The sequence below is a fragment of the Myotis yumanensis genome, unplaced genomic scaffold (genome assembly GCF_028538775.1).
Source record: "Myotis yumanensis isolate MYYU_CA2020_CCGP unplaced genomic scaffold, mMyoYum1.0.hap1 SCAF_1, whole genome shotgun sequence".
In the NCBI taxonomy this organism is placed as follows: domain Eukaryota; kingdom Metazoa; phylum Chordata; class Mammalia; order Chiroptera; family Vespertilionidae; genus Myotis; species Myotis yumanensis.
In genome coordinates, this window is record NW_027223752.1 from 240,137,205 (window position 1) to 240,163,550 (window position 26,346).

General features: G+C 57.8%; 2 protein-coding genes across 2 annotated transcripts in view; one reads left to right on the top strand and one right to left on the bottom strand.

The window, feature by feature from the left end:
* Positions 1 to 17,789, bottom strand: part of PCGF3 (polycomb group ring finger 3) — a 30,795-nt gene extending 13,006 nt beyond the window's left edge. Inside the window, exons 1-9 of the mRNA XM_070400775.1 lie at positions 17,638 to 17,789; positions 9,004 to 9,042; positions 8,631 to 8,775; positions 7,549 to 7,666; positions 6,386 to 6,482; positions 6,056 to 6,111; positions 4,855 to 4,965; positions 2,845 to 2,933; positions 906 to 1,043 (exon numbers count right to left, since the gene is read on the bottom strand). Of these exons, the coding sequence (XP_070256876.1) occupies positions 906 to 1,043; positions 2,845 to 2,933; positions 4,855 to 4,965; positions 6,056 to 6,111; positions 6,386 to 6,482; positions 7,549 to 7,657 (600 nt within the window). The 5' untranslated portion in view covers positions 7,658 to 7,666; positions 8,631 to 8,775; positions 9,004 to 9,042; positions 17,638 to 17,789. The remainder of the gene's footprint in view (positions 1 to 905; positions 1,044 to 2,844; positions 2,934 to 4,854; positions 4,966 to 6,055; positions 6,112 to 6,385; positions 6,483 to 7,548; positions 7,667 to 8,630; positions 8,776 to 9,003; positions 9,043 to 17,637) is intronic.
* A 7,072-nt stretch (positions 17,790 to 24,861) lies between these two features.
* The window catches only part of SLC49A3 (solute carrier family 49 member 3), an 11,455-nt gene continuing 9,970 nt past the window's right edge, over positions 24,862 to 26,346 (top strand). The window contains 1 exon segment of the mRNA XM_070399474.1: positions 24,862 to 24,901. Coding sequence (XP_070255575.1) covers positions 24,862 to 24,901 — 40 coding nt within the window.

Here is a 26,346-nt window from a genome sequence, read left to right on the forward strand (position 1 = left end):
GTCCAGCTCCTGGGGCCCTGGTGTCCCGGGCTTGTGTCCGCCTCCCGGCTCTGTCCTCACACCACCTTCTGTGGCTCAGGTTTCGCCTGCCTCGCCTTGTGAGGACACGTGTAATTGGTGTGAGGGTCCACCAGATAACCCAGGGCTACTTCATCTCAAGACCTTACATCCGAAAAGACCTTTTCCCCAAGAAGGTTCCATTCACAGGGTCGGGGTTAGGCTGTGGCCACAGCTGGGTCAGGGCCACCCCACTGCTCTCTCCACAACGTACCTCAACCGTCACTTCTCACCACCCGGTCCCTCTCTCCTGACCGTCCTGTCCGACAGCCCCCAGCTGGCCTCCCTGGCTTCCATTTCTGAACCCCGACAATCCATTTTTCTCACAGCTTGGGGACCATTTTAAAACCATAGCTCAAATCACGGACCCTGTGCTTAAGGCCCCCGAAGCCCTTTCCTTGCACCTCTGCACGCACAGCTGGCTCCTGCGGACCAGGTACATCCTGGCATTAGTGCTGCCCCACAGAAGGGCCCGTGACTCCCCAGCTGCGTGCTCCCAGCCCACCACCGAGTCCCACGAGTCACCAGGCTTTGTTTTATTCTCGGCATTTATCACAACTGAACAGTATTTTACCTACCTGCCTCCCCACCCAGTCATCCCACCCACCGCCCGTCCGCCCCTCCGTCTGTCCGTTGGTGAAATTAAACCTGCAACACATTTTAAGCAGCTCTCTCATCACCCCGCTCCCCCCATTCACGTCTCTGGGCCATCCCGCCTCACTGCTTCCTGGGACACTCTGGGCACAGGCAGAACAAACATCTTTTTCCAATTTAAACTCTCCCAAGAAAGTTGTAAAAGACCACCAAACACAAAGCCCGAAGCGTCGCTCTGGAAGGAGAAGGGCTACCTCGTTGAAGGACGAGAGGTTGAGCTTCTTGGCGATGAACTTCTTCAGGTGCAGCACGGTGGCCTGGGCGGAGCAGCGGATCCACTTGCGCTTCAGGCCGCGCAGCTTGCTGCTGTTGCACTCCAGGCAGATGCTCACCTTCGGGAGAGAGGGCAGGGCTGGGCGGCTCGCCTCGGGGCGCCGGCTCTGCGAACCCCCTAACGGCTAAGAAGGCTGACTTTCTCGAAATCAGAAACCAAACAGACCCAACACCACAGGAAGGAATTTTAAGAACCACTTTCACACACAGGATCGTGAAACCCACGGGGTGTTTGCCGCGTTGGGAGAGATGCGCTGAGGCTGCCGGTTCTGTCTGACGCCCAGACTTCAAGGTGAACCGAGCACTCTGCTCCCTGTGGCTGCCTGGTCTCCAGTCAGACCCCGAGGCGGAGCCGTGGGAAGCTGCTGCGCAGGACACACACACACACACACACATGTGCCCATCTGCCCCCAGGCTGTGCCCAGCTTCCTGCTGCCGGACGGCCCACAGCAGACAGGCCCGCGCTCTGCAGACGTGTCGTGCGGGGAGCGGTGTCCTGTTGGCCATTGCAGGAGCGGGAGCTGGGGGCAGCCTGTGGCTCACGAGGTCCCTCCCGACCGTCAGGAGGACGTGTGGGTGAGAGGAGCCAGGCACCGCCCTGAGGGAGGGGGGCCCGGGAGCCACGCGGGCCACTGAGAAAGCCCACCCGAGACGCCAGTGCTCGGCCACATTCTCCCTCAGCTGCCACAGAAAGTGGCCATCACCCTCACACTCGGGTGGAAGAATTCACAAACGAACTAATGAAATACGTACACGTCTAAAATTACCAGGGACCCAACAGAATGGATTAAAAATGACACGCTCAGGTCACTCGGACGGCGGTCTGAGGACGTGCGTGTCCGTCTCCCACGTCTCGTTTCTCTCTGTGGCTGAGGGACAGCTCACAGCAGGCACGTCCTGCCTCTGAGGACAGTGTGACGACTGTCAGCTGCTGAGTCGCCAGGACACGGGATCCCTCACTTTCTCCTACAGAATCTCCGTGCTGCTTACTGTTTCCTGTTCAGTCTAATGCTGTAGCGAATGACTCAACAGATGCCTCCACGTTACATTTTAAATTACCTTTTCCTGCCCACTGGGTTTCTCTTGTGAACTATTTGCAGGGAGAATGCCTGCACCAAATTATTCAGTGACAACCAGAGACGAGCTGAGGTGGCCCCAGGGGTGTGAAGGGTGAACTTTACCCTTTTATATTTAAAATGTTTTACAGTGAGTATATTTACTTTGACAATTAAAAAAGAAATAAAAATAAAGTAAGAAGGTGGCAGGAAAAACTAAGAAAATGAATGAACATTTAGTGTTTCTATTTTCTTTCCCTCATGGCCTTTCTCTGTTTTAAATGAGAGCGAGTCCCACGGGAGTGCCAGGCTGTGCTCTGTGGCCTTAGGGAGCAGGGGCCTTAGGGAGCGGGCGGTCTTAGGGAGCGGGGGCCTCAGGGAGCCGGGGCTTTAGGGGGCGGGGGCCTCAGGGAGCGGGGGCCTTAGGGAGCGGGCGGTCTTAGGGAGCGGGCGCCTCAGGGAGCGGGGGCTTTAGGGAGCGGGCGGTATTAGGGAGCGGGGGCCTTAGGGAGCGGGGGCCTTAGGGAGCGGGCAGTCTTAGGGAGCGGGGGCCTCAGGGAGCGGGGGTCTCAGGGAGCGGGCGGTCTCAGGGAGCGGGCGGTCTTAGGGAGCGGGGGCCTTAGGGAGCGGGGGCCTTAGGGAGCGGGCGGTCTTAGGGAGCGGGCGGTCTCAGGGAGCGGGCGGTCTTAGGGAGTGGGGGCCTTAGGGAGCGGGGGCCTTAGGGAGCGGGGACCTTAGGGAGTGGGGGCCTTAGGGAGGGGGGGGCCTCAGGGAATGCAGGGCACAGGGGCGCAAAGGCACCGACCTGCTCGTCGCTCCGGTGGTAGTCGCTGTCCTCCTCCTGCTTCTCTTCCGCAGCCTCCGTGTGGGAGCTCTCGTCTGCTTTGGTTTCACCTTTTAGCAGAAGAGAATACACTGTGTTTGTTATTAAACCCAAAATGCTGAGCCGGTCACTCTGCTGTGCACCTGAAATGCTATAAAAACCAGTGTAAGGCGCGGCCGGTGGGGCTCAGGGGCTGAGCATCAACCTATGAACCAGGAGGTCACAGTTCCATTCCCCGTCAGGACACACACCCAGGTTGTGGGCTCAATCCCCAGTGTGGGGCGTGCAGGAGGCAGCCAATCAGTAATTCTCTCTCATCACTGATGTTTCTGTCTTTCTCTCCCTCTCCCTTCCTTTCTGAAATCAATAAAATATATTTTTAAAAAATTTTTAATTACATATATTAAAAAAACACACTACAAAACAGAGTAGTAAGAATTTGCACCATAAAGCACACGCCTGAGGCGGGGGACAAGTGTGAGCCGCGTGGTCCTCAGGCAGGGCCCGAGGCGGGGCTCCGCGTGTGGTCTGCAGCGGTGGGAGGGGAGCAGGTGGCACGGAGGTGAAAGGGGCCACAGCGGCTCGGCCACCCGCTGCTGCTCAATACTGAGTACCTCCACCTCCAGTCTGCACGGTGCCCTGCACGGCACAGCTCAAAACCATTTATTTAACCAGATAACGGCCATGCGTCCAAAACGGAAACCATCCCCACCTGCCACGGTATTTTGAATTTAACTGCGTCTATAGGTGCTTATGGCGTACAAAGGGTTAAAAATAGATTTTCACTGATTTCCGAGAGGAAGGGAGAGGGAGAGAGAGAGAAACATCAATGATGCGAGAGAATCATGGATCGGCTGCCTCCTGCACACCCCACACTGGGGGTTGAGCCTGCAACCCGGGCCTGTGCCCTGACCAGGAATTGAGCAGTGACCTCCTGGTTCACAGGTCAACACTCAACCACTGAGCCGCGCCGCCGACTCATCACCACTTTGGAATGAAGATGCCCGTGGCTGCCCCTCGGGGACAGACTGCCGGGTCCCAGCACGTTCCCGCCCGCCGCCTCCCAGGGCCCAGTGGCGCCAGCAGGGTCGGCGGAGGGGACAGCAGCCCACCCGTCCTCCCCTGACGGTTACAAAAGCACGGGAGGCCTCAGGCTCCCAGGGACTGTGTGGTCCACAGGAAAATGTCAGAGCACCAGAGGTTTCTTTCACTTGTTACTCGATGTACAGAGTTAAATGCCATTAACTTTACACGGAAGCCACATGCCACTTTGCCATCTACAGCAAAACTCCCCAAACTCAGGGAGCGTCGGGAGCCACTGGCCATGCCCCCGGTGCCCTCTGTGCCTAACCCCAGGGATAACCATGTCACTGACTTTCACAAAGGTTATTACTCTGCACTACAAACTGCTTGGGGTTGAGAGGAGGCAGATGGGGACAGAGGGACTGGGACAGGGGATGAGGACAGTGTATAGGGGACAGGGGACGGAGGATGGGGACAAGATATAGGGGACAGGGGACGGGATGAGGACAGGGTAAAGGGGACAGGGACAGAGGATGGGGACAGGGTACAGGGGACGGGGATGGAGGATGGGGACAGGATATAGGGGACGGGGACGGAGGATGGGGACAGGATACAGGGGACGGGGGACAGGGGACGGGGACAGAGGATGGGGACAGGGTACAGGGGACAGGGACAGAGGATGGGGACAGGGTACAGGGGACAGGGGATGAGGACAGGGTACAGGGGACGGGGGATGAGGACAGGGTACAGGGGACAGGGACAAAGGATGGGGACAGGGGACAGGGGGCAGGGGATGAGGACAGGGGACAGGGGACAGGGGACAGGGGATGGGGACAGGGACAGAGGATGGGGACAGGGTACAGGGGACAGGGGATGAGGACAGGGTACAGGGGACGGGGGACAGGGGACGGAGTACAGGGACAGGGACGGGAGCTCTCAGGAACAGCCTGACAGCGATCCGTCGCTTACCATTCCGATGGGGGTCCGAGTGCTGCTTCGCAGAACCAGTCTCCCCCTTGATGTCTCCAGGCACCTCCATGCCCAGTTTGTGGTAGAATTCCCTCTGTTTTCTCATTTCCGCTATGAAAGATCAGTAACAACCTTTAATCTCGAGCAGGCCACGAGTGATATGAATGTTCTATTCACAAATATCACACAAAGAACACAGATGATTACAAAGTTGGAAGCTGCATGAAAGAGAATAACCTTGAACTGGGGTTCCCAGGGCCCCCGAGCGGCCCAGCAAGGACGCGCACGGGTCCCAGGTGTGACTGACTCTGCCCGCGGCTGCACGTCTAAAACCCTCTCTAGTGACTTTGCCGGTTCCAGGACTAACGCTGCTCCCGCCCACACGCACGGATGCATGCGGGACAGGAAGGACTTGAACACCCGACTTACAGATTAAAGCCCAGACGCTCTCTACCGACCTAAGGCAGGAGCTGAATCTTAAACTAAAACCCTCTCCGGACTCCCTACCAGCCTCTCGGTGGAGGGCACCCGAGTCTCGCCAGCAGGTAGCGCCCGCCTGCTGCCTGTGGGGCACGGAGCTCGCCCCCACCCCCTGACAAAGGTGGGGGCAGTCTCAGCCTTGAGCACTGCGCAGAACTTTTATTTTTAAACTTATTTTTATTGATTTCAGAGAGGAAGAAAAAGGGAGAGAGAGAAACATTGATGATGAGAGAGAATCATGGATCAGCTGCCTCCTACACGCCCCCCACTGGGGATCGAGCCCACAACCCAGGCCTGTGCCCTTGACTGGAATCGAACCTGGGACCCTTCAGTCCACAGGCTGAGGCTCTATCCACTGAGCCAAACCAGCCAGGGCTACGTAGAACTTTTGAAAGAACGGCCACTCCCACTTTCAGGATGGGTGTAGTACAGAGCGTTTCTTTTTAATTCTGTAAGTACAGTTACACTGACTGGCACCCATGCCAGCTGTGCCCCCACAGCCCAGACAGCGCTGGCCGCACGACGCCCACACCAGGGCTTCCGGGCTGAGGGTGCAGACGAGGGACAGACGACGGAGGAGACCAGAGGGAGATGCCAGTGAGTTCAGAGCAGGGACAGATGGCGGCTCTGCCAGAAGCAGGGGCCTCATGTCCAGCCCTGTCCTGCCCCGCCCACTGTGGGGAGAGGCACCCGGGGGCGGGAGCGGGCGCCCCACACGCACCTTCCTGCAGGCCTGGCACCAGCTTGTACACGATGTCCTGCATGGTCCTGTCATGCCTGCAGGGAGAGCAGCACGGGTTAGCCAACAGGACCGCCTCGCCTCACACTTCTCTGCAAGGCCTCCCGTGGCCCGAGTTCCCTCCCGTGGCCCGAGTCCCCTCAAAGCAAGGCCTCCTGTGGCCCGAGTCCCCTCTAGGCAAGGCCTCCTGTGGCCCGAGTTCCCTCTAAGCAAGTCCCCCCGTGGCCCGAGTTCATGCCTGCTGGACTCCTCAGTCCCGTGGACGGCAGCCCTGAAGTCCTGTGACCCCAGGTGGCCCCCCAGGGCGCTCACCCGATGTACTGCAGCGGGTGGCTCTGGTGGATGACGATCCTGCAGGTGGGACAGGTGTTGTTCTCCTCCAGGTACTTGACCAGGCAGCTCCGGCAGACTGCGGGCGGAGGCAGAGTTACCCGGGCCGCCCGGGCCCAGCCCTCCCCCCAGCCCCCGCCCGGCGCTGTCAGCCGCACCCCTGCTGCCTCCGCACCCCTGCTGCCTCGTGAGGAGACGAGGAGCAGCAGAGGCCAGAGCGGGGAAAGCTCGGTCTCACTCAGGCTAGCGGTCCAGTGCTATGCTGGCCTGAGAGTTCACAGGACTTCTTTTGTGCATCAGAAATTCAGTAAAAACAACATAAATTATACCCCCATTATCTACAAATACAACTCACTTTAAATAAAAAACTCTTAAAATTGGAAAATATTTTACTTTCTCAAGTGAAAAACACAGGATGAAAAAGTTAAGGCCCGGCCGGGTGGCTCAGTTGGCACGTCGTCTGTGCACCAAGAGGCTGCGGGTTCGATTCCTGGCCAAGGGCATGTGCTGGTCGGGGAGCATATGGGAGGCAAGCAATTGATGTTTCTGTCTCAGGCGATGTCTCTCTCCCCCTTCCTCACTCTAAAGTCAACTTAAAAAGTTAGAGAAAGTAAATGTGCAGGTATTACAGGTTCGTTGTAGTTTGAGATCCTGCCTGCCATGCCCTGAACAACTGCATCTCCAGGGAACCATGCTGTCTGCTTGCCAGGTGAGGCTGTGCTTACAAACAGCCAACAGCCCTCCATTCAACCGCATCAGGCGGGGCCAGCGATCCCTCCGTGTAAACGTCCAAGAAAACAAGCGTTTCTGCCCGTCAGGAGCGAAGTCCACGTGACAGCTGTCTGTTCAATCAATCACACCGTTTCCCAGACTGAGCTTCCTGAAACGGTATCTCTGCTGAAACACCCACAGTATTTTTACTTTGAAAGCATTTTTCTGATGTATCCTCAAGATCGTTTTTATTCCTGCTTCTGTGTCCTGCCTTGTACTTGAGCTAAAACTTTTGGTTAATAAAAAAGCCAAAGTATCAAAGAACAGCTGACTAGTAACCGTCAGTGGCCACGTTCTAGACATTTTCACACACGTGTGCACGTGTGTACACGCACACGCTGTCAGAGGCCACGCTCTAGAACATTCTCACATACACGTGTGCAGACACTCGGTCACGGTGGTCGCGTCGATGAGGTACCCGCTGCACAGACGGCAGGTGATGTGGGCGTTTATGTCCCAGAGTTTAATCTTTCTGGTCAACATCTTTGGCTTCTGCAAGAGAAAAGGCACATTAATGAATATCTGGAACGTTCCGGTGCATGTCATCAAGGCTCAGGTTCCAGAGACAGGAAGTCCAGGCCGTCCCTCCAGGAGCCTCGGGATGCGGAGGGCGGAGGCTGCACCACACCTGGGCTAGGGCCAGGCCCCTTCCCCTCTAAAGGCACAGTCCTGCCCCCACCAAGCAGCCACCAAGGAGAGTGGGGCACAGGGCGGGGAACCCCACAGACATCACCTCCTGAGTGCCGGCGGCCCAGGGGGACCAGGAGGATGGCGGGTGTGCCTCCCACATCGCCCGGGGACACAGTGCCCGCGACGGTCACTTTCTACACCACCAGGTCCTAAAAGGCCAGAGCGACAGGGGCCTGGACGCAGCGCCGCCTGAGGCCGCCCGCCCGGCTGGAGAGGAGGCCCTGTGCCCACTGACCTCCGCATCTGAGACAGGACCGCCTGTCCTGACGCCTGTCACCACCAGTGGGCAGAGGTGGCCCTGAGCACCCTGCGCACTGGACACCGACACTGGAGGGGCCTGTCCGCCTGGACCGGGGGCAGCAGCTCGGGGCTGCAGTTTTGCGCCCACTCCAAGCGCTCACCTCGCGGCGCCTCTCACAGGTGCTGTCCAGGGCGGAGGCAGGAAGCCTCAGTGGGGAGCAACCCTCAGTCCCGGAGCGCCGCCCCATGACGTCACCCCTGTGAGCTCCGCCCATGACGTCATCCCTGTGAGCGTCGCCCCCATGACGCCATCCCTGTGAGCGTCGCTCCCATGACGCCATCTCTGTGAGCACCGCCCGTGACGCCATCTCTGTGAGCACCGCCTGTGACGCCATCTCTGCGAGCACCGCCCATGACGTCATCCCGGTGAGCGTCGCCCCCATGACGCCATCCCTGTGAGCACCGCCCATGACGCCATCCCTGTGAGCGCCCCATGACGTCATCCCTGAGCACGCCCCACGATTACCTCCTCTAGACGCCTGGGTCCGCCGCTCCCTCTGCATGGGCGCTCAGGCCTCGGCTGTGCCGCTGAGACGCCCCGGCTGCCGCGCCCCGCACTCCGCGTCTCCACCCCTGCGCCTTCCTTCCGTCCTCTGCTCCTTTTCCATTTTCTGCACAGAAACAGCCCGGCTCAGTCCCGCCTGGGTGACGCGCTCCTGCACGGAGTTCTGCTGGGCTGTTCGGAGTCCGGAGCCAACAGCGGACGGAGCCCACCGCACTAGCCGGCGAACAGGTGGTTCCGCGCACAGCCGGCCGCTCCCTGAGCTCTCAGGAGCCCCAGGGCCGCCTTTCTGTGGCTGCAGGTCCCCACAGCCCCTCCGCGTGCGTGCTGCTCTCACCTGGATGGGCGGCCGGGACCCTCCGTTACATGCTGGGGCCTGTGGAGACAGACAGGCGTCACCGGTGCTGTCGGCCCTGCCCCCACAGGAGCCAGGGGGGCGGGTAAGAAAAGGCAGTGGTGGGCCAGTGGCCCGAGGCTCTGGGAGGACCAGGGACAGAAGTCACAGCCCTAACGCCACTGAGAACGCACGCGTGGGGTTGAACAACAGGATAAACACAGCCTGGGAGCCACGGGCCAGAGAAACGCCAGCCCGATGTTCACATTACATCCCATCTCTGTCATCTGCACTCCAAGCTTTCCCATAACTGCATTTCTTATTAACTACTCTTTGAAGCTCAATTAAGTTTCACAAAAAAAGGCAGGGGGGAGGGCGGCAGGAGGGAGATGCAGGCCTGGGGGCCCTTGCACAAGGCTGTGCCGGCCACATCCCCCTGCCCAGCACGGGTGGCGTGGCCGTGGCTCCCTACCCCGTCACAGTGCCGGCCACATCCCCCTGCCCATCATGGGGGGTGTGGCCGTGGCTCCCTACCCCGTCACAGCGCCGGCCACACCCCCCAGCCCAGCACGGGTGGCGTGGCTGTGGCTCCCTATCCCGTCACAGTGCCGGCCACATCCCCCTGCCCAGCACGGGTGGCGTGGCCGTGGCTCCCTATCCTGTCACAGTGCCGGCCACATCCCCCTGCCCAGCAGGGTGGCGTGGCCGTGGCTCCCTACCCCGTCACAGTGCCGGCCACATCCCCCTGCCCATCATGGGGGGTGTGGCCGTGGCTCCCTACCCCGTCACAGTGCCGGCCACATCCCCCTGCCCAGCACGGGTGGCGTGGCCGTGGCTCCCTACCCCGTCACAGTGCCGGCCACATCCCCCTGCCCAGCAGGGTGGCATGGCCGTGGCTCCCTACCCCGTCACAGTGCCGGCCTCTGCCAGCGGCAGACAAGCACAGGTGCCTGGGCCGCACTTCCCGGGGAAGAGGCAGCGACGGGAACCGGTAACCGCAGTGGGCAGGGCAGGTCGGAAGGTGGCCGGCAGGTGAGTCAGAGTCGGGCGGGGCAGGGTGCCCATGACGCTTCACTGAAAAACGTGACACGTGAGCAACAGCCGAATAGTATGGACAAGTCTGTGCCAGTAAAGTTGCAAATTTGTATAAAACCGATACATTCCTGGTCGAGGCTGTAAACCTAGAAACCCAGAAAGTTCGGTAACTACTTGGAAGCGGCTCTCCCGACCCCCATCTCAAGCAACTCCCTGGGGGCAGCAGTAAGGACAGTAATTTCCACCTCGTCTTAGGAAGCTACCGTGGCATGCACACCGGCCAGGCCGGCGGGAATCGCAGACCGAGCCCCCGGTGGACAGAGCCGAGGAGGCGCCGCGCCCGTCGGGATAGCAGGTCCTGCTCGACGAGCCGGGTTGATCCCAGTACAGGACTGAGTATAAGAAATACATGTAATTTGTGACCAAACGGAGAAAAATGATAAGATCTCCCAGTGCACACAAAAAATCCCTTGATGAAATTCATTACCCATTCCCAATTTTTGTTGTTCTTGTTAATCCTCACTGAAGGATCTCTCCCCCAGTATTTGGGAGAGAGGGAGAGAGAGAGAGAGAGAGAAAGGGAGACATCGATGGGAGTAAGACACACTGATTGGTTGCCTTCTGCAGGCGCCCCAACGGGGGCCAGGTACACACCCCTGAATCGAACTGGGTGCACTGGCTGGTGCTCTAACCACTGAACCACTGGCCAGGGCTCCATTCCTGAGTTTTTAAAAAACGTAGAGAATTAAGAATAGCCCTGGCCGATGTGGCTCAGTAGGTACAGCACTTGCCCATGGACTGAAGGGTCACGGCTTAATTCCGGTTGAGGGCATGCACCTTGGTTGCAGGCTTGATCCTTGGCCGGGGTTGGGGCACGTGCAAGAGGCAACCAATCACTGTGCCTCTCTCACATGGATGTTCCTCTCTCTCTCCCCCTCCCTTCCACTCTCGCTAAAAATCAATGGGAAAATATCCTCAGGTGAGGATTAACAGAAACAAAAATAAAAAGTGGCCTGGCTGGCGTGGCTCAATGGTTGAGCACTGACCTATGAACCAGGAGGTCACGGTTCAAGTCCCGGTCAGGGCACGTGCCTGGGTTGTGTGCTTGATCCCCAGTAGGGGGCGTGCAGGAGGCAACTGATCAATGATGTTTCTATCTCCCTCTCCTAAATCAATAAAAATACATTAAAAAAAAAAAAGCAGAGCCTGGTGGCCTGACCCCGTGGCAGGCCTTCGGGAGCAGAGTTCTCTCTGGCTGGTGAGAGGGTCCGTCAGAGGGAGGAGCCCTGCTGGCCGGGCAGAAAGCAGCGCCATGTCAGCTGCCACAGCCCAGGGCACAGGCCTGGGCCCTGGGAGCTGAGGGCGCCCTGCTCCAGCCAGTGCACAGGGAGAGGGACAGGGCCCGAGACCAGAGCCACCACCGGCTGACACGCCATTTCCTGTGGCCCGAGCCAGCCCCACTGTGCCACCCCAGACCTGTGGCGAGTGAGTGGGGGCCCTTTGAAGCCACCGGGTGTGTGGCAATTCGTTATGCAGCCACAGAAAACAAAGGCAACAGTCTCTAGAAGCAGGGCAGCTCCTAGCAAAAGAGCCAGTTTTCCAAGCACGGAAAACAGTGGCCACCAGCTCTGTAAAACTTTCCCTCGGCGATGAGCCTCCCAGGCCTGGAGACGAGAGACAGGCTGCTAAACCCTCGGTACGCACTGCACCGGCCCCCAACTGTGGGGCGATTAGGCTTAGATGCACGGCGGGGTCCCGTGTTGGGATCAGTGAGCACAGCGAGAGGGGTCCTCGCCCGGAACCAGGATCTCGGACCTCAGACCCGGGAAGCCTGGGACACTGCCTTAGGGCAGCCGGGCGGACTGAGACGCCCCATCTGATCGCTGTGGCCTCGCCAGGCGCCCGGATGAAAAGCCCGGGAAAATTAACTGCCTCCTGCCAGGCCCATCTCTGTGCAAGGAAAGGCAGTTACTTTATTCGACAGCAAAAGTCATGTTCCCATGAACGACTTCAAACACCTTCTACCCACTCAGTGGGTACAGAGTCAGCTGAAAGCATCGAAGCCGCCGGGTGGGACGGGGGTGTGCCCCTGAAAAAGATGGAGTGGCCCCTGATGCTCCTGCGCTGAACGGGCCCGAGGGCCAGGGGTTCAGCCTCTAGCGAGACACAGTGCAAGTCGGTCGCCAGACAAAGGCCCGGCTCTGGGCTCCTGTGCGGGACTCCAGGGCTGTCCTGACAGCCTTTGCTCCCCGGCAGGCTCCTCCCGCCCCAGGGCCCTGGAAATCGGGGGCTGACAGGTGTGGCCAGCAGCGCAACCCAAGTGATACCCACGCGGATGGCATGACCCCGACAGCACAGCACGAAGCACCTGCCTCTCCCGCACTCCCCAGTGCAGAGCACAGGGGGACAGCACCCCAGTGAAGACCAGAAATCGGACAGGCGGTCTGCCAGCGATGACACGGCGGCAGTGGGAGCCTGACATGGAAAGACAGGAAGGGGCCCGGCCCCGGCCACGCTGGGAGCCTGCCGGTGTCAGGGAAGGGAGAATCGCCGCCAAAGACGTTGTCGAGACACCGGGAGATTTGGAGGTGGGCAGGCTATTAGCTGACTCGAGAAAAAGTGCCACCAGCCCCGCGTGTGAGGACGGCCCCACAGACCTGAGGAGACCCCATTCCTGGCCCTGCTGCCTGAATCCCCTCACGAATGCACGGTCAGCCGCAGCCCCTCTCACGATCCGACAATAAGTGAGTATGAGAAAGGCATGAAGCGACTGTGGCAAGACAACCAATGACTGCCCTGGCGGGGGAGGGGAGAAGGTGCTCCCTGTATAATCCTTGCAGGTTTTCTCCTCTGTGTTTTCCCCAAATAAAACACGGGTAGAAGAGTAAGATGAGCCCAGTTGGCGTGGCTCAGTGGTTGAGCATCGACCTGTAAACCAGGAGGTCACGGTTCGAATACGTCAGGGCACGTGCAGGTCGCAGGCCCTATCCCCAGTGTGGGGTGTGCAGGAGGCAGCCGATCAATTATTCTCTCATCGTTGATGTTTCTAGCCCTCTCTCCTTCTCTCTTTCTCTCTAGAAATCAATAAAAATGTATTTAAAAGAAAGAAAGAAAGAGAAAAAGGAAGAAAGAAAAGTAAGGTGACATGACTTGACATCCGAGAAGAGGGAAGGCTAAGCTTCGTGCCCCTCACGTGGCACCGGCTGTGCTGGGTCTCCCGTGGGCCAGGTGAGCGGGGAGTGGGGCAGGCCGGGCGGGCGGAGCCAGCCTGCGGGCTCGGGAATCAGGACGCCTTCGGATCAGGGCAGGGAACAGCTCCCGTTATTCTCTGTTGAGCAGCAGGACGGCAGGTCCTGCTGAGAATCCCGAGCAGCTGACAGGACCTGCAACACCCGCCAGAGCGGCTGCAGGGAGGTCTCGGGCAGCTGCCTGCTGTTCGCGTACTTCTTACTAAACATCTGGAATCTGCTGTCAATGTAGCAAAGTCCAACAAATATTGATACGTTTGCAAAAAAAACCTACTTACCCTCCCGCCCTGAATTCGCCGTATACACCGGACGCCCGCCCTCCTCCAATCCCGCCAGCCTCCCCCTTGGCTTTCAGAACCCGTATTCTGGTGAGTTTTCGTTCCCCTGAGGGAAAGCTGCGCTTCACTCAGCGGACAGTCCTGAACATGTGTCTAAGGCGGTCGCCCTCGCCACGCGGGACGCCTTCCCCGCGCTGTCACCTGGCCCCGTCAGCTCCACGGGGAGCAGCGCACGCCCGGCAGGAAAGGAGACTCCATGGCGAACTATCTATCAGCTGCTGGACCGAAGGAGACTGGCTCCATCTTCTGAAGCACAGCGACCCGAGGGCAGGTCCCAACACCAACAGCAAACCACAGAGAAGCTGCATTTTCAACTTCAAATCCTGTTCCGAACATCAGCCACACAAAGCTCCAATGAAATAACCAACCCAGCCATTCAGCAGATTGAAGAATAAAAGTATAGACCAAAAACAAACCTTGCTCTATGACCCAAATCACACAGCCCAAAGGGCTAATCCCCTCACCAGATGCCTCCCTCACGGGCTCGCGACAGGTCTTCCGGAAGCCCCTGTGGGCCTGTGCCCGGCCGGGCCGGCGCTGGGAGCCCTGCGGCCTGAGCGTCGGGCCCTGAGTGTCGGCCCGCACAGGGCTCTGGAACCACTGCTTCCTACAAGGGTCAAGTACCCAAGGCGTTTCGGGATCTCACATCTCACAGAAACTTCTCACAAAGGCCAGTTTACAGTTGTTGGAGCAAATCCACTGGCAGGAATGAAACGATGATCTGGAAACAGCAAGAACTGTTGCCCTGACGCTATCGACGAATCCGACCACCGACACACACCCAGGATTTAATCTGCGGGCCTTGTGCTCTGCTCCAGGGAAGACCTTCCTTCCCCACCTGGAGCTTACCCTCCCTCCGTGGCAGCTCACGCATCACACCAGCGGCCAGTCCTGAAGACACCGCTCCGAGCACACCCTCTGCATGCAGCTCTGCCCATCTCCCTGGGGTGCTTCTCAGGTGCAGGCCCTGTGTTAGCTGACACCCGGCCAGTGCAGGCTCCACCTCCTCCCAGGGACCCAGCCCCTCCTCGTCCCCGTGACCCCAGCCCCTCCTAGTCCCATAGTGACCCCAGCCCCCCCTAGTCCCCGTGACCCCAGCCCCTCCTAGTCCCCATGACCCCAGCCACTCCTAGTCCCCCGTGATCCCAGCCCCTCCTCGTCCCCATGACCCCAGCCCCACCTAGTCCCCGTGACCCCAGCCCCTCCTTGTCCCATAGTGACCCCAACCCCCCCAGTCCCCCAGGGACCCCAGCTCCTCCTAGTCCCCCCATGACCCCAGCCCCCCCCTAGTCCCCATGACCCCAGCCCCTCCTCGTCCCCATGACCCCAGCCCCCCCAGTCCCCGTGACCCCAACCCCCCCTAGTCCCCGTGACCCCAGCCACTCCTAGTCCCCCGTGATCCCAGCCCCTCCTCGTCCCCACACCCTGTGGAGTTCCTTCCCTCAAGTGTGGGCTGGGCCCTGTGCCTCTAACAGGCAGAATATGGCAAAAGGGATGGATGTCACTGCCAAGATTAGGTCATGGGGACTGGCCTCCTTCTAGCTCCCTCTGAGCTGCCGGATGGGGAGCCCCACGTGAAGGGAGCCCCACGTGAAGGGAGCTGGCCTCTCGTGAGTGAGCCTGGAAGCAGACCCCCCCCCCCGCCCCCGCGGAGCTCCCACCAGCGCCCTGGCTACAGCCTGAGGAGTGGCTGGGGACCTAGCTGAGCGGCACCCGGACCCCTGGCCCACAGAACCCGAGGTGGTAACTGCTGCTCTCCCAAGGCACCAAGTTTTGGGGTAATTTGCTGGACAGCAATATATAAATAATACAGCCACCGGCACGATCACACCTTTAAAAATCCAAAAGTGTGTGTGGGGGGGGCGGGGGGGGGGCAGGGAGAGGTCAATGGGGAAAAAGGAGACATATGCAATACTTTAAACAATAAAGAATTTAAATTAAAGAAGAAAAAAATCCAAAAGTGGGGAAGTAAAGAGCCTAACCCAACAAAATATCGCAGCCTTTTCCAAAACGTCGCAGAGCAAATGAAGCAAAGTGTATGTTTAAAAGAAATCAGAGTCAGCGCTGAGGAAGGCGTGTGGTTCTAGCTGGAAATACACGCTTCTAAGCGGACTCCTCCTGGCCCTAGGAAACACCACAGTGACCACCTAACGCGCTTCCCCTGAGTAACCAAGTGACGCTGGGGCACGAGATGAAACACTGAACGGACCAGTTCAAGTACCTCTCCTGGGAGCCCAGGCGGCCGGGTCAGGGTTACATCTCACCTCCCGCCCAAGGCAGCAGATCTTCCTACAAGCATTCCTGCTCTCGCTGCTCCTCCTCGCACTCCTCAGTCCAGTGCCGCCTGCTGACCTCGCGCCAGGCGGCCAGCGCTGGGCCTGGGGCTGGGCGAGGTCCCTGCCTGCGGGGCCTTCCCTTCTCTTAAGCCCCCCCCCCCCCCCCCGCATCTTACTGGACACGTCCTGGAGCCCTTCCCAGGCAACGAGCAGCCTTCGGCGCACCCTGCTTTTTCATCACTGCTTGCGAATTCACGGAGCGGAGAGGCAAGTTCTAGATGACGGCCTGAGTTACAGGTTTGGGAGGCAAAGGCCCCCTCCCAAGTCCTGTGACATGTGTCCTCCCTGAAGTGGGGCAGGTGCCCGAGTCACCCAACATGCACCCCGGCCCACTGCCCCCCCCTCCACACACACACACACACACACACACACACACACACACACACACACACGGCGAAGGCCCAAACCCCTCCCGGAACCTCCTAGACACAGGAAACACCTCCAGACTCAGGATGGGGGGCGGGGGGTGCATCCCCACGCCCAGGAGAATGGGGTGAGTTTGGTGACACCACCAGAGGGAGAGGAGAGCAGGAGTATGAAAGTGCCAGGCACTGACCACGGGGCCAAGGCAAGGCCAGCAGCGCAGGCTCAGGGGCTGGGAGAAGAGGGGGCAGCTTTCTGGGTCTGGGGAGTGGGCACAGTGACGGCCAGGGGGCCAGCGCCGACCAGGAGCCCCTCTTGAATCCCCAGTGCCAGGGGGATGGGCCCCAACCCTGCCTCACATCTGCCTCCGAGACCCGCCAGGCGGCACCCGCTGAAGGTCAGAGGTCAGAGGTCTGCAGGCCGGCCCGGTGCTCGGATGTCAGGGCCTCAGGGAGGGGTGTGCACCTGTGGGGCCCAGGTGACCAGGGTCCCTGATGCTCCAGGGCCTTCGTAGCACGGGGTCCAGTTAAGTGGGCTGGGGAGACTGGGGCACCCCTGGGTCTGGTCTCGGGCCCCCAACTCCTGGGGCCTGGCTTGGGTCCCGGCAGCCCGGATGGCCCACTAGTGAGGCCTGGGCGCTTCTCGCCCCTTGTCGGGAGTCCTGGCCTCCCCGAGACCTGTCTCCAGGCCCAGCTGTTATTGGGGTCCCGGCCCCCTCTCCCCCAGAGCCTGGCCTTCATGGTCCTGTCCCAGCACCCCACCTCCTCAGGGGCCTGTGGGGCCCTGTTCACCCCCAGAGCCTGTCACAGGGCTCAAGCCCTGCCTGCTGGGACCGTCCGGGGGTCCGGCCTCGGGGAGGGGCTGTCTCAGGTCCCAGGATCACAGGACTGTCCCAGGACCCGGCCTTTTCGATCTGGGGTCCCAGACCTCCGAGTGGGTGTACCCCGAGTCCTGACCTTCCCACGGCCGGTCCGAGGTGCAGACCTCCCAGGCGACCCCTCCCAGGGTCCGCCCGCCCTGGTCCGGCCCCGTCCCAGGGTCCGCCCGGTTCCAGGTCCCGCACTCCCCGTGGCCCGAGCTGGTCGCGGACCCTCCTCGATGCCCATCGCGCGGGGGACGCTCTCGGCGACTGTCCCGAGCCCAGCGCTCGCAGGTCCCGCGGTGCCCTCCCTGGCGGCGTGTCCTGGGGTCCGGCCTCCGGGGACCTGCGGGCCGGGCCGGGGTTCGGAGCCTCCCGGGCCCGGACACGGCTGAGGCCGCGGCCTGAGCACCGGGCGCCGCCGAGGGCCAGGCCGGGCGGGGCGCGGACTCACTGACCTGCCGTCTCGGCTGCGGACGAGCGGGGCGCACGCGGGGGCAGCGCCGGGAGGGGAGGGGGCGCCGCTCCCTCCGGGTCCCCCCCAAGAGCCGGAGAAAAAAACCCGACCGGAGTTTAAAACAAAGAGGCGGAAATGCCCGAGCGGAGCCGAGCGCCGAGTCAGGGGCGCCGCGCTTGGAGCATGCGCGTTGCGCGGCCCAGCTCCCACCCGGCAGCCGGGAGGGGGCGGGGCCGAGCGGGGGCGGGAGGGGCGTGGCCAAAGGGCGCAGGCGCGTTCTGTCGGGGCTCGGAGGCGCCGGGAGAGGGGAGGGTGCTAGGGGCCGGGCGTGGGCGGGGACGTGGTCAGATTGCGGGCGAGACCAGCGGGGGCGTGGCCTGAGGGAGCATCGGGGCGGGGCTCTGCGGAGGACTCCCTGGGCACGTGTGACCCGCAAGGAGTCGGGGAGGTGAGGCCGGAGGCGGGGCCTGGAAGGGGCGTGGCCTGGGCGTAGGTGGGGCTTTGTAGAGGCGGAGCGGGGCGGAGCTGAGCGGAGGCGGGACTTTGGAACGGGGCTGGCGGAGGCGGGGTCTGGAAGGGGCGGGGCCTGGGCGGGGCCTGGGGGCGGGACCGTGTGGGGGCGGGGCCTCGCGGGGGCGGGGTTGGCAGAGGCCCCCCGGAGGGTCCTGGTGGGCGCTGGGATAGCAGCCCCGGGGCCTGCGGGATCTGGGCCCCTGCAGGCAGCACACGCCGATTTCTGCTGCTCCTGGGCCAGGCTTTCCTCCGGCGGAGGCGGTGTCGTTCTTGCATTCCTGTCCTTGGCAACTAGCCCGGAGCGCCCTCCGTGCACCAGTCAGGGGCCCTGTGAACCTTTGGCTCCTGGACGATGGGTAGCAGGACTGACCCCACAACTCGTCCGTGTGTCCACCTTTGCGCAGGCCCCGCCCTGGAGCTTTAAACAGTGATCGTGACTTCTCCATCCCCGTGGGGTCCACACTGGGGCAGGGACAATAACAGAGGGAAGCAGCTGGGTGGGGAAGCCGAGGTGGATGGGAACGGAAGGGACACAGAGGGAGCCAGCCCTGCAAATATATGTAACAAGAGTGCAATACTTAGATTCTGAAAACTACCAAATATTGTTGAATGAAATTAAAGAAGGCCTGAATAAATAGAAAGATATCTACCACCCTGATTGCACACAATATTGTTAAGATATTCATTTTCCCCAATTTGATCTACAAATTCAACACAATCCATATGAAAACCCAGTTGGTTTCTCTGCAGAAATGGCCATGCTGAGCCTAAATTCACATGCAAATTCAAGGGACCCAGAATAGCCAAGACAATCTTGATAAAGAAGAACAAAGTTGCAGGACTCCCATTTCCTGACTTTAGAAATTACCACAAAGCTACAGTAATCAATACAGTGTGGTGCTGGCGTAAGAAGAGACATGTGGGTGAATGGATTAGAATTGAGATATAAATCCGGACATTTAGATCAATTGGTTTTCAAGAAGGGTGCTAAGACAATTCCATGGAGAAAGAAGTCTTTTCAACAAGTGTTGCTGGGAAAAATGAATATTCACATGTGAAAGAATGAAATTGGACTCTTAGCATATCCCATATACAAGATTAACTCCAGTGGGTCACAAAGGCCTAAATGGAAGAGCTCAAGCTATTAAACTCTTGGAAGAAAACATAAACATAAATCTATTTGACCTTGGATTAGGCAATGGTTTCTAAGATATTGTTATGCCCAGATTTCAGGATCCCCAAGAAACCACACCAGGGTTTTATTTGGGGGAAAACACAGTGGAGAAAGCCAACATTATATTGCAGACAAACAGAAATCTCACCAGATGTTTCTGGTGGCTGAACCCTGAGAGAGAGAGCAAGAAGAGCCCCCAAGATTGTTATGCCCAGATTTCAGGATCCCCAAGAAACCACACCAGGGAGCCAGCCAGGTCCGATGCAAAAGCATAAGAGTCTTTATTTGAGCTAGCTCGGCTCCCCCACCTCGCCGACACAGCAGCAGGAAGCAGAGAGAGAGAACTCTGTGTGGAGAGGGGTTTTATAGGGGGTTGGAGTAAGGGGAGGAGAAAGGGCTGTGGCCTTGCCGATTGGCCAGGTGCAAGTCGGTGTCTTGTTCCTGGGTGTGGCTAGCAGAGGCTTAGACTTCTGGGAAGAAGCTCCTTGCCAAGCACATGGCCAACGTAAGATGGAGGGCGTAGCACTTACCCTGGGGCAAGATGGAGGGCATAGCACTTACCCTGGGGCAAGATGGAGAGCCTAGCCCTTAACCTGGGGCAAGATGGAGGGCCTAGCCCTCACCCTTTCAGACATGACATCAAAGGTACAAGCAACAAAAGAAAAACTGGATAGAATATCATCAAAATAGCCCGGCCGGCGTGGCTCAGTGGTTGAGCATCGACCTATAACCAGGAGGTCACGGTTGATTCCTGGCCAGGGCACATGCTGGGTTGCAGGCTTAGTCCCCAGTGTGGGGCGTGCAGGAGGCAGCCAACCAATGATTCTCTCTCATCATTGATGTTTCTTTTTTTTTTTTTTAATATATTTTATTGATTTTTTACAGAGAGGAAGGAAGAGGGATAGAGAGTCAGAAACATCGATCAGCTGCCTCCTGCACACCCCCCACTGGGGATGTGCCTGCAACCAAGGTACATGCCCTTGACCGGAATCGAACCTGGGACCTTTCAGTCTGCAGGCCGACACTCTATCCATCATTGATGTTTCTATCTCTTTCTCCCTCCCTCTCTCTCTATGAAATCAATAAAAATACATTTAAAAAAAAGAATATCATCAAAACAAAAAATTTCTATCTCAAAGGACACCATCAAGAAAGTGAAAAGAGCCCGGCTGTTGTTGCTCAGTGGTTGAGCATTGACCTATGAACCAGGAGGTCACGGTTCCATTCCCAGTCAAGGGCACATGCCGGAAGTCGGTCCATCCTTGCTGCTTGACACAGTTGCTGCAGGGAAGAAACATCTGCACAGCATATCTTCCAAGGGACCTGGCGTATATGGCATAATGTTCTTAATATGTTTGCTCCCCTTCTTAGTGCTATGTGTTTTAACCAAGGTCACCTCTCCGAGAAAGGTTGTTTCCCCAGGTAGGGATTTTTCCCTCTAGTTAGGGAGGGAATAAAACCCCTTAACTAAGTGCCAGGTGGGTAGTTAATCACTTTAACTACGAACAATCACCCTTAAGCTATATAATCTTTACTCCCTGGAATGGAGATAAGAGACGCCCTAACCTTTGGAATAGAAATTGATAGGATTAAAATCAACTGGTATAAATACAGATGTAACAAGACAATAAAAGACAGAACTTGGCTGGAGATCCTGGACAGAACTTCGCTGGAGATCCTGGCTAGGCTGCTGATCAACTGAACGCTGTCTCCGTGTCCTTCATTCTTCGCCGACTCCGTCCACACCTTTGGGAACCCCTGGACTTGTTGGGGTTGGACCCCAACAGGCACATGCCAGGGTTTTGGGCTTCATCCCCATTAGGGAATGTGCAGGAGGCAGCCGATCAATGATTCTCATCATTGATGTTTCTATATCTCCTCCCTTCTGCTCTGAAATCAATAAAAATATATTTAAAAAAAATAAAGTGAAAAGACAACCCAAAGAGTGGGAGGAAAATTTTGCAAATCATCTATCTGACAAGGCATTGGTACCTAGAACCCATAAAGCATATGTAAGAAACTAAATAATTATAAGCTGTTGCTCAACAATAAAAAGACAATTTAGAAATGAACAAATCATCTGAATAGATATTTCTCTACAGAAAATACACAAATGGCCACTAAGCACATGAAAAAATGCTCAACATAGTCATCAGGGAAACACAAATCAAAACCACAGTGAAATACCACTTTACACCCACTGGGATGGCTGTGACCAAAAGACAGGCAGACAAGTGTTGCCAGGGGTGTGGAGAGACTGGAACCTCAGGCACCGCCGGGAGATGTGGTCGGTGCATCTGTGGGAAACAGTCGGTTAGTGTCTCAGAAAGTTAGTGTACAACCCTGCAGTCCCACTCCAAGGTACAGAGCCAAGAGAAAGGAAAACAGACGTCCAGCCCTGGCTGGTGTGGCTCAGTGGATAGAGTGTCCACCTGCAGACTGACGGGTTCGGATTCAATTCTGGTCAAGGGCGCATGCCCAGGTGGAGGGCTGAATCCCCAGCAGGGGGAGAGCAGGGGGCAGCTGATCAATGATTCTCTCTCATCGATGTTTCTATCTCTCCCTCCCTCTCTGAAATCAATAAAAAAAAATTTTTTTTTAAGAAAAGAAAACACATCCAACCCCAAAACCAAGACACTGTTCATAGTAGCAAAACCCATAGTAGCCTCAAGCTGGAAACAAGTCAAATGCCAATCAAGTGATGAATAAATAAGTAAAATGTGGTAAGTCCATAAAATGAAATATTTGGCAAAAAATGAGAAAGGAAGTAGTGATACATGCTACAACATGGATGGACCTTGAAAACATTATACTCAATTTTCCCAATTAGAAAAACAGGCACAAAAGACCACATATTATGATTCTACTTATATAAAATGTCCAGAATCCAAGATCCAAAGAGACAGTGAGCAGATTAGCGATTGCGGGGGAGGGCGGGCTGAGCCGGAGCGGGTGGTGCTGGAAAGCTGGGGGAAATGGGGCATGGCTGCTAATGGGCACAAGGTTTCTTGGGGGCGATGAAACGTTTTAGAATTGGTCATAGTTATGGTTGCACATATTTGCAAATATACTAACAGCTATTGACCCATACACATTAAATGGGTGAATTGTATGACATGAGAATTCGATCTCAATAAAGCTATTATTCTATTTTTTAATATGTTTTTATTGATTCCAGAGAGAGGAAGGGAGAGGAGGAGAGAGAAACATCAATGATGCGAAAGAATCATTGTTAGCTGACTTCTGAGAGCCCCTATTGGGGATTGAGCCCACAACCCGGGCATGTGCCCTGACAGGGAATTGAACCATGACCTTCTGGTGCATGGGCTGCTACTCAACCACTGAGCCACACTGGCTGGGCTCAAAATATTCTTAAAAAACAGATCCAGCCCTAGCGGGTTCTGTTCAGTGGATAGAGCGTCGGCCTGAAGACCAAAGGGCCCCGGGTTCGGTTCCGGTCAAGGGCCTGTACCTCCGTTGCAGGCTCCTCCCCGGCCCGGGCCCTGGTTGGGGTGTATGCAGGAGGCAACCAATCGATGTGTTTCTCTCACATCGATGTTTCTCTCTGTCTTTCCCTCCCTCTTCCACTCTGTCTAAAAGATAAATGGAAAAGTATCCTTGGGTGAGGGTTAGCAAAATAAAAACACAGATCTGATTGGGAAGCAGTTGTCCATGGATACCTCCTGTTCCTGTGTCTGCAGGTCCTGGTCCTCAGAGCAGAGTCATTCGCAGCCACGTGTAGCATGTTTGCCTCCAGACGGTCCGGTCCGGGGTAGACAGGAAAAGACGCCTCCTTCCCCTTCCTGGAGGCACGACCCAGAGTAAAGAGGAGGTTTCTTTCTGTAGAAGGCGATGGGTGGGTTTCCTAACGTCAGGGTTCTTCTTCTGAAACGCCCCCCACTGCAGGGCCACGGCCACCCGCATACCCCTGGGGCCGGAGCCGGAGGGACGGCAGGGACCAGGTGCAGGCGTGGCTGCCCCTGTGAGAACCTCTGGCCCGGCCTCGTGTGTTCTGGGGACTGTGGTCGCCGACCTCCCTGCTTGCAATGCAGCGAAATCTCACGCCCGTCAGTTTCTGATGGAACACACTCATCTCACACCAGACGCACACACCCAGCGGACAGGGTTCCCACATGTGCACCGAAGAATTAGTGTGTGGTCTTTCCCATTCGGGCAGAGTTAGGTAACCATTTCACCCACACTTACACAAAAGTCAGAGGCCCGTCTCACATCACACATGCCATTAACCCCGACAGCCTTACACAGGACGCCCCAGACACACACTAAGCTACCCACTCACGCCAGACACGTACACAAACAGGGGACCATCAGGACCCCCACACGTTTGGTACCCCTCTCTCCCCTTCCTCACTCTCACAGACACGGACTCCAGATAGTCCTCAGACCATGCTCATCTCACACCACACACACACACACACACACACACACACACACACGCGCACGCGTGCATGCGCACAAAAGCAAGAAAACCAGCTTTTTCTGCATTCACAGGCTCGGTGGGTCTGAGCAGCAGAGACGGATGGGAGCACAGGGTCCTCGATGGGAGGGGCCAGCAACCTGGGTCCCGGGTACTTGTTGCCATACCTTGGGGTGTATGTGAGCCCCTGTGCTGCCCCCTACCCCCCCGCCACTGGAGGCAGAGAGAGGAGAGGGGCAACCCCAAGGGCTTCCCTCTGGCAGGGAGCGCAGGCCACAGTGAGCCCCCCTTCAGACAGCCCCCTACACTGTTTCCCGTGGACATGTCCGGACTGGCCTCTGTTCGGAGAAGGAGGGGGTCACGTGTCCTCTTCGAGGAGCCTGAGAATCCAGATTCCGCCCGCCCACTCAGCTCCCCGCCGTGGGTGGTGTGAGTGTGGGCTTCCGGCAGCGTGACCTGGAGGCAGGTGGCTCGAGCCTGCACTCCTGGAGGGCGGGTGCCTCTGGAATCAGGTCCGGAAGGTTAGGCCCGGGATGTGGGTGGGGGAGGGGGGTGGGTCACCCGTGAAGAACCTGCCAGGCAGGCCAGCGGGGGGGCGAAGGGGGCAGGGAGGGGTGCAAGCAGAAAGGTCATCCGCCCCTACACTGCTATTCTCAGCCGCAGCCACGGGCGCTCCAGGTTCAGGTGTGGACACACCGGGGCCTGCCCCCACATAGCTGACATTCCCTGGACAAGAGCCGATGATAAGCAACGAACAGGTCGGGGCGGACCACCTGGCCGTAAGGTGAGATTTCTGTCCCGACATTGCCCTCAGCGAAGGAGGGTATCCTCGCACCAGGCTGGGCGGAGGGAGGCTCCCAGGTGCTTACTCTCGAGCACACACGGCTTATGGAAGAAGACACGCACCCGAGAAGCCTCGCCTGTGCTGGTCCGGATGCTGATAGGAGCCTACATTCGTTTCGGTAAAAAGGAGGTAAAGAAGCGGAAACCGACTCAGTCGTAGTGGTGCGTGCCGGCTTTATTTTAAACGAGCCATGAAATGTAATTTGAAAAGCAAGACGTAGGTGTTTTCCACGTGAAAGCCACTAAAAGACGTCAGGATGTCCTGGACCACAGGTGTGCACGCGGAACTGGGCGCAGGTGAGGCTTCTGTGAGTGGCGCTCGACCGGGATGCGAAATGTGAACAACTTAGGCGCTTATGTTGAAGGCCACTCCTCCAGGATTTAAATAAAAGTTTCACTAAAAGTAGAAAAGCTTATTGTCTCCAAATGAATGCCCTTCCCATATTCTGTGAGTTTTACAAGTTTTATTTTGTGCAGCGGCTGTAACATTTTACAATATTTTAAAATCTTTCAAAATATATTTTTATTGATTTCAGAGAGGCAGGGAGAGGGAGATATAGAAACACCAATGATGAGAGAGAATCCCCCTCCCGCACGCCCACACAGGGCATTGAACCCACCACCTGGGCATGTGCCCTGACCGGGAATCGAGCCGTGACCTCCTGGTTCATAGGTCGACGCTCAACCACTGAGCATACCAGCCGGGCTGGGCATGTTTTACAATCCTATCGGCAACGCGTGAGGGACCCAGTTACCCGTGACCTTGCCACTTGATGCCACTGTTTTTGTTTGAGCCAATCTGAAGGGCGTGTGGTGTCTGATCGTGGATTCTTATCATGGATTTAATTTGCATTTTCCTAAAGGCTGATGATGTCAGCCAGGCCTCACCAGTGCCATCTGCATGTCCTCTTCAGGGACACGTCTCTTCATGTCTTCTGCCCATTTTCTAACTGGACTCTTTTCTTGTTGTTTTTACTGTTGAGTTTTTTTCCCCCAATATATATTTTTTATATTGATTTAAGAGAGGAAGGGGGAGAGAGAGAAACATCCATGATGAGCGAGAATCATTGATGGGCTGCCTCCTGCACCCCCCCCCCCCCCCCCCCCCCCCCCCCCCCCCCGGGATCAAGTCCCAACCTGGGCGTGTGCCCTGACGGATTGAACCTCCCACCCTTCACCTGCAGGCCCACACCATCCACGGAGCCCAGCCAGCCAGGGCTTTACGTTGAGTTTTGAGGCCTCTTTATCGCTTCGAGGCTTCGGCGCTTTGCTGGCTGTGGGCTGCGCCTGCAAACACCTCTGGTTAGGAATTGTGTTGGGCCTCCGGGAGAGGCCGGCTGGGAGGAGCTCCCGGTCCGTGAGCGTGGTATGCCTCCCTCCTTCAGGCTTCTGTTGTGTGGTTTTTAGCACTGACGTCCCCTGTGCGTTGTGCTAACTTTGCACACAGGGGCAGTTTTCTGTGAAGTAACCGTTCGTGGCCTGGGTCTATCTTCGGTTTCCACGTCGTCCGGCCATGGACTGGCCTCTTGCCTCCTATCCTGCGGCCTTGCTGAGCCGTGAGCTCCACGAAGGGCCCGGCCTGGGAGGAGGCCCAGCATCTGAGCACGAGGGTCGCAGGGGGTGAGCCCGGCAGCCGCAGTGAACCCCGGGTCCGGGCGTGGCAGCCCCGGGGGGACCTCGGAAGTTCCCTGGGGCCGTGGGGAGCCTGCCGCCCGCAGACCGGGGACACCCTCCTCTGCCTT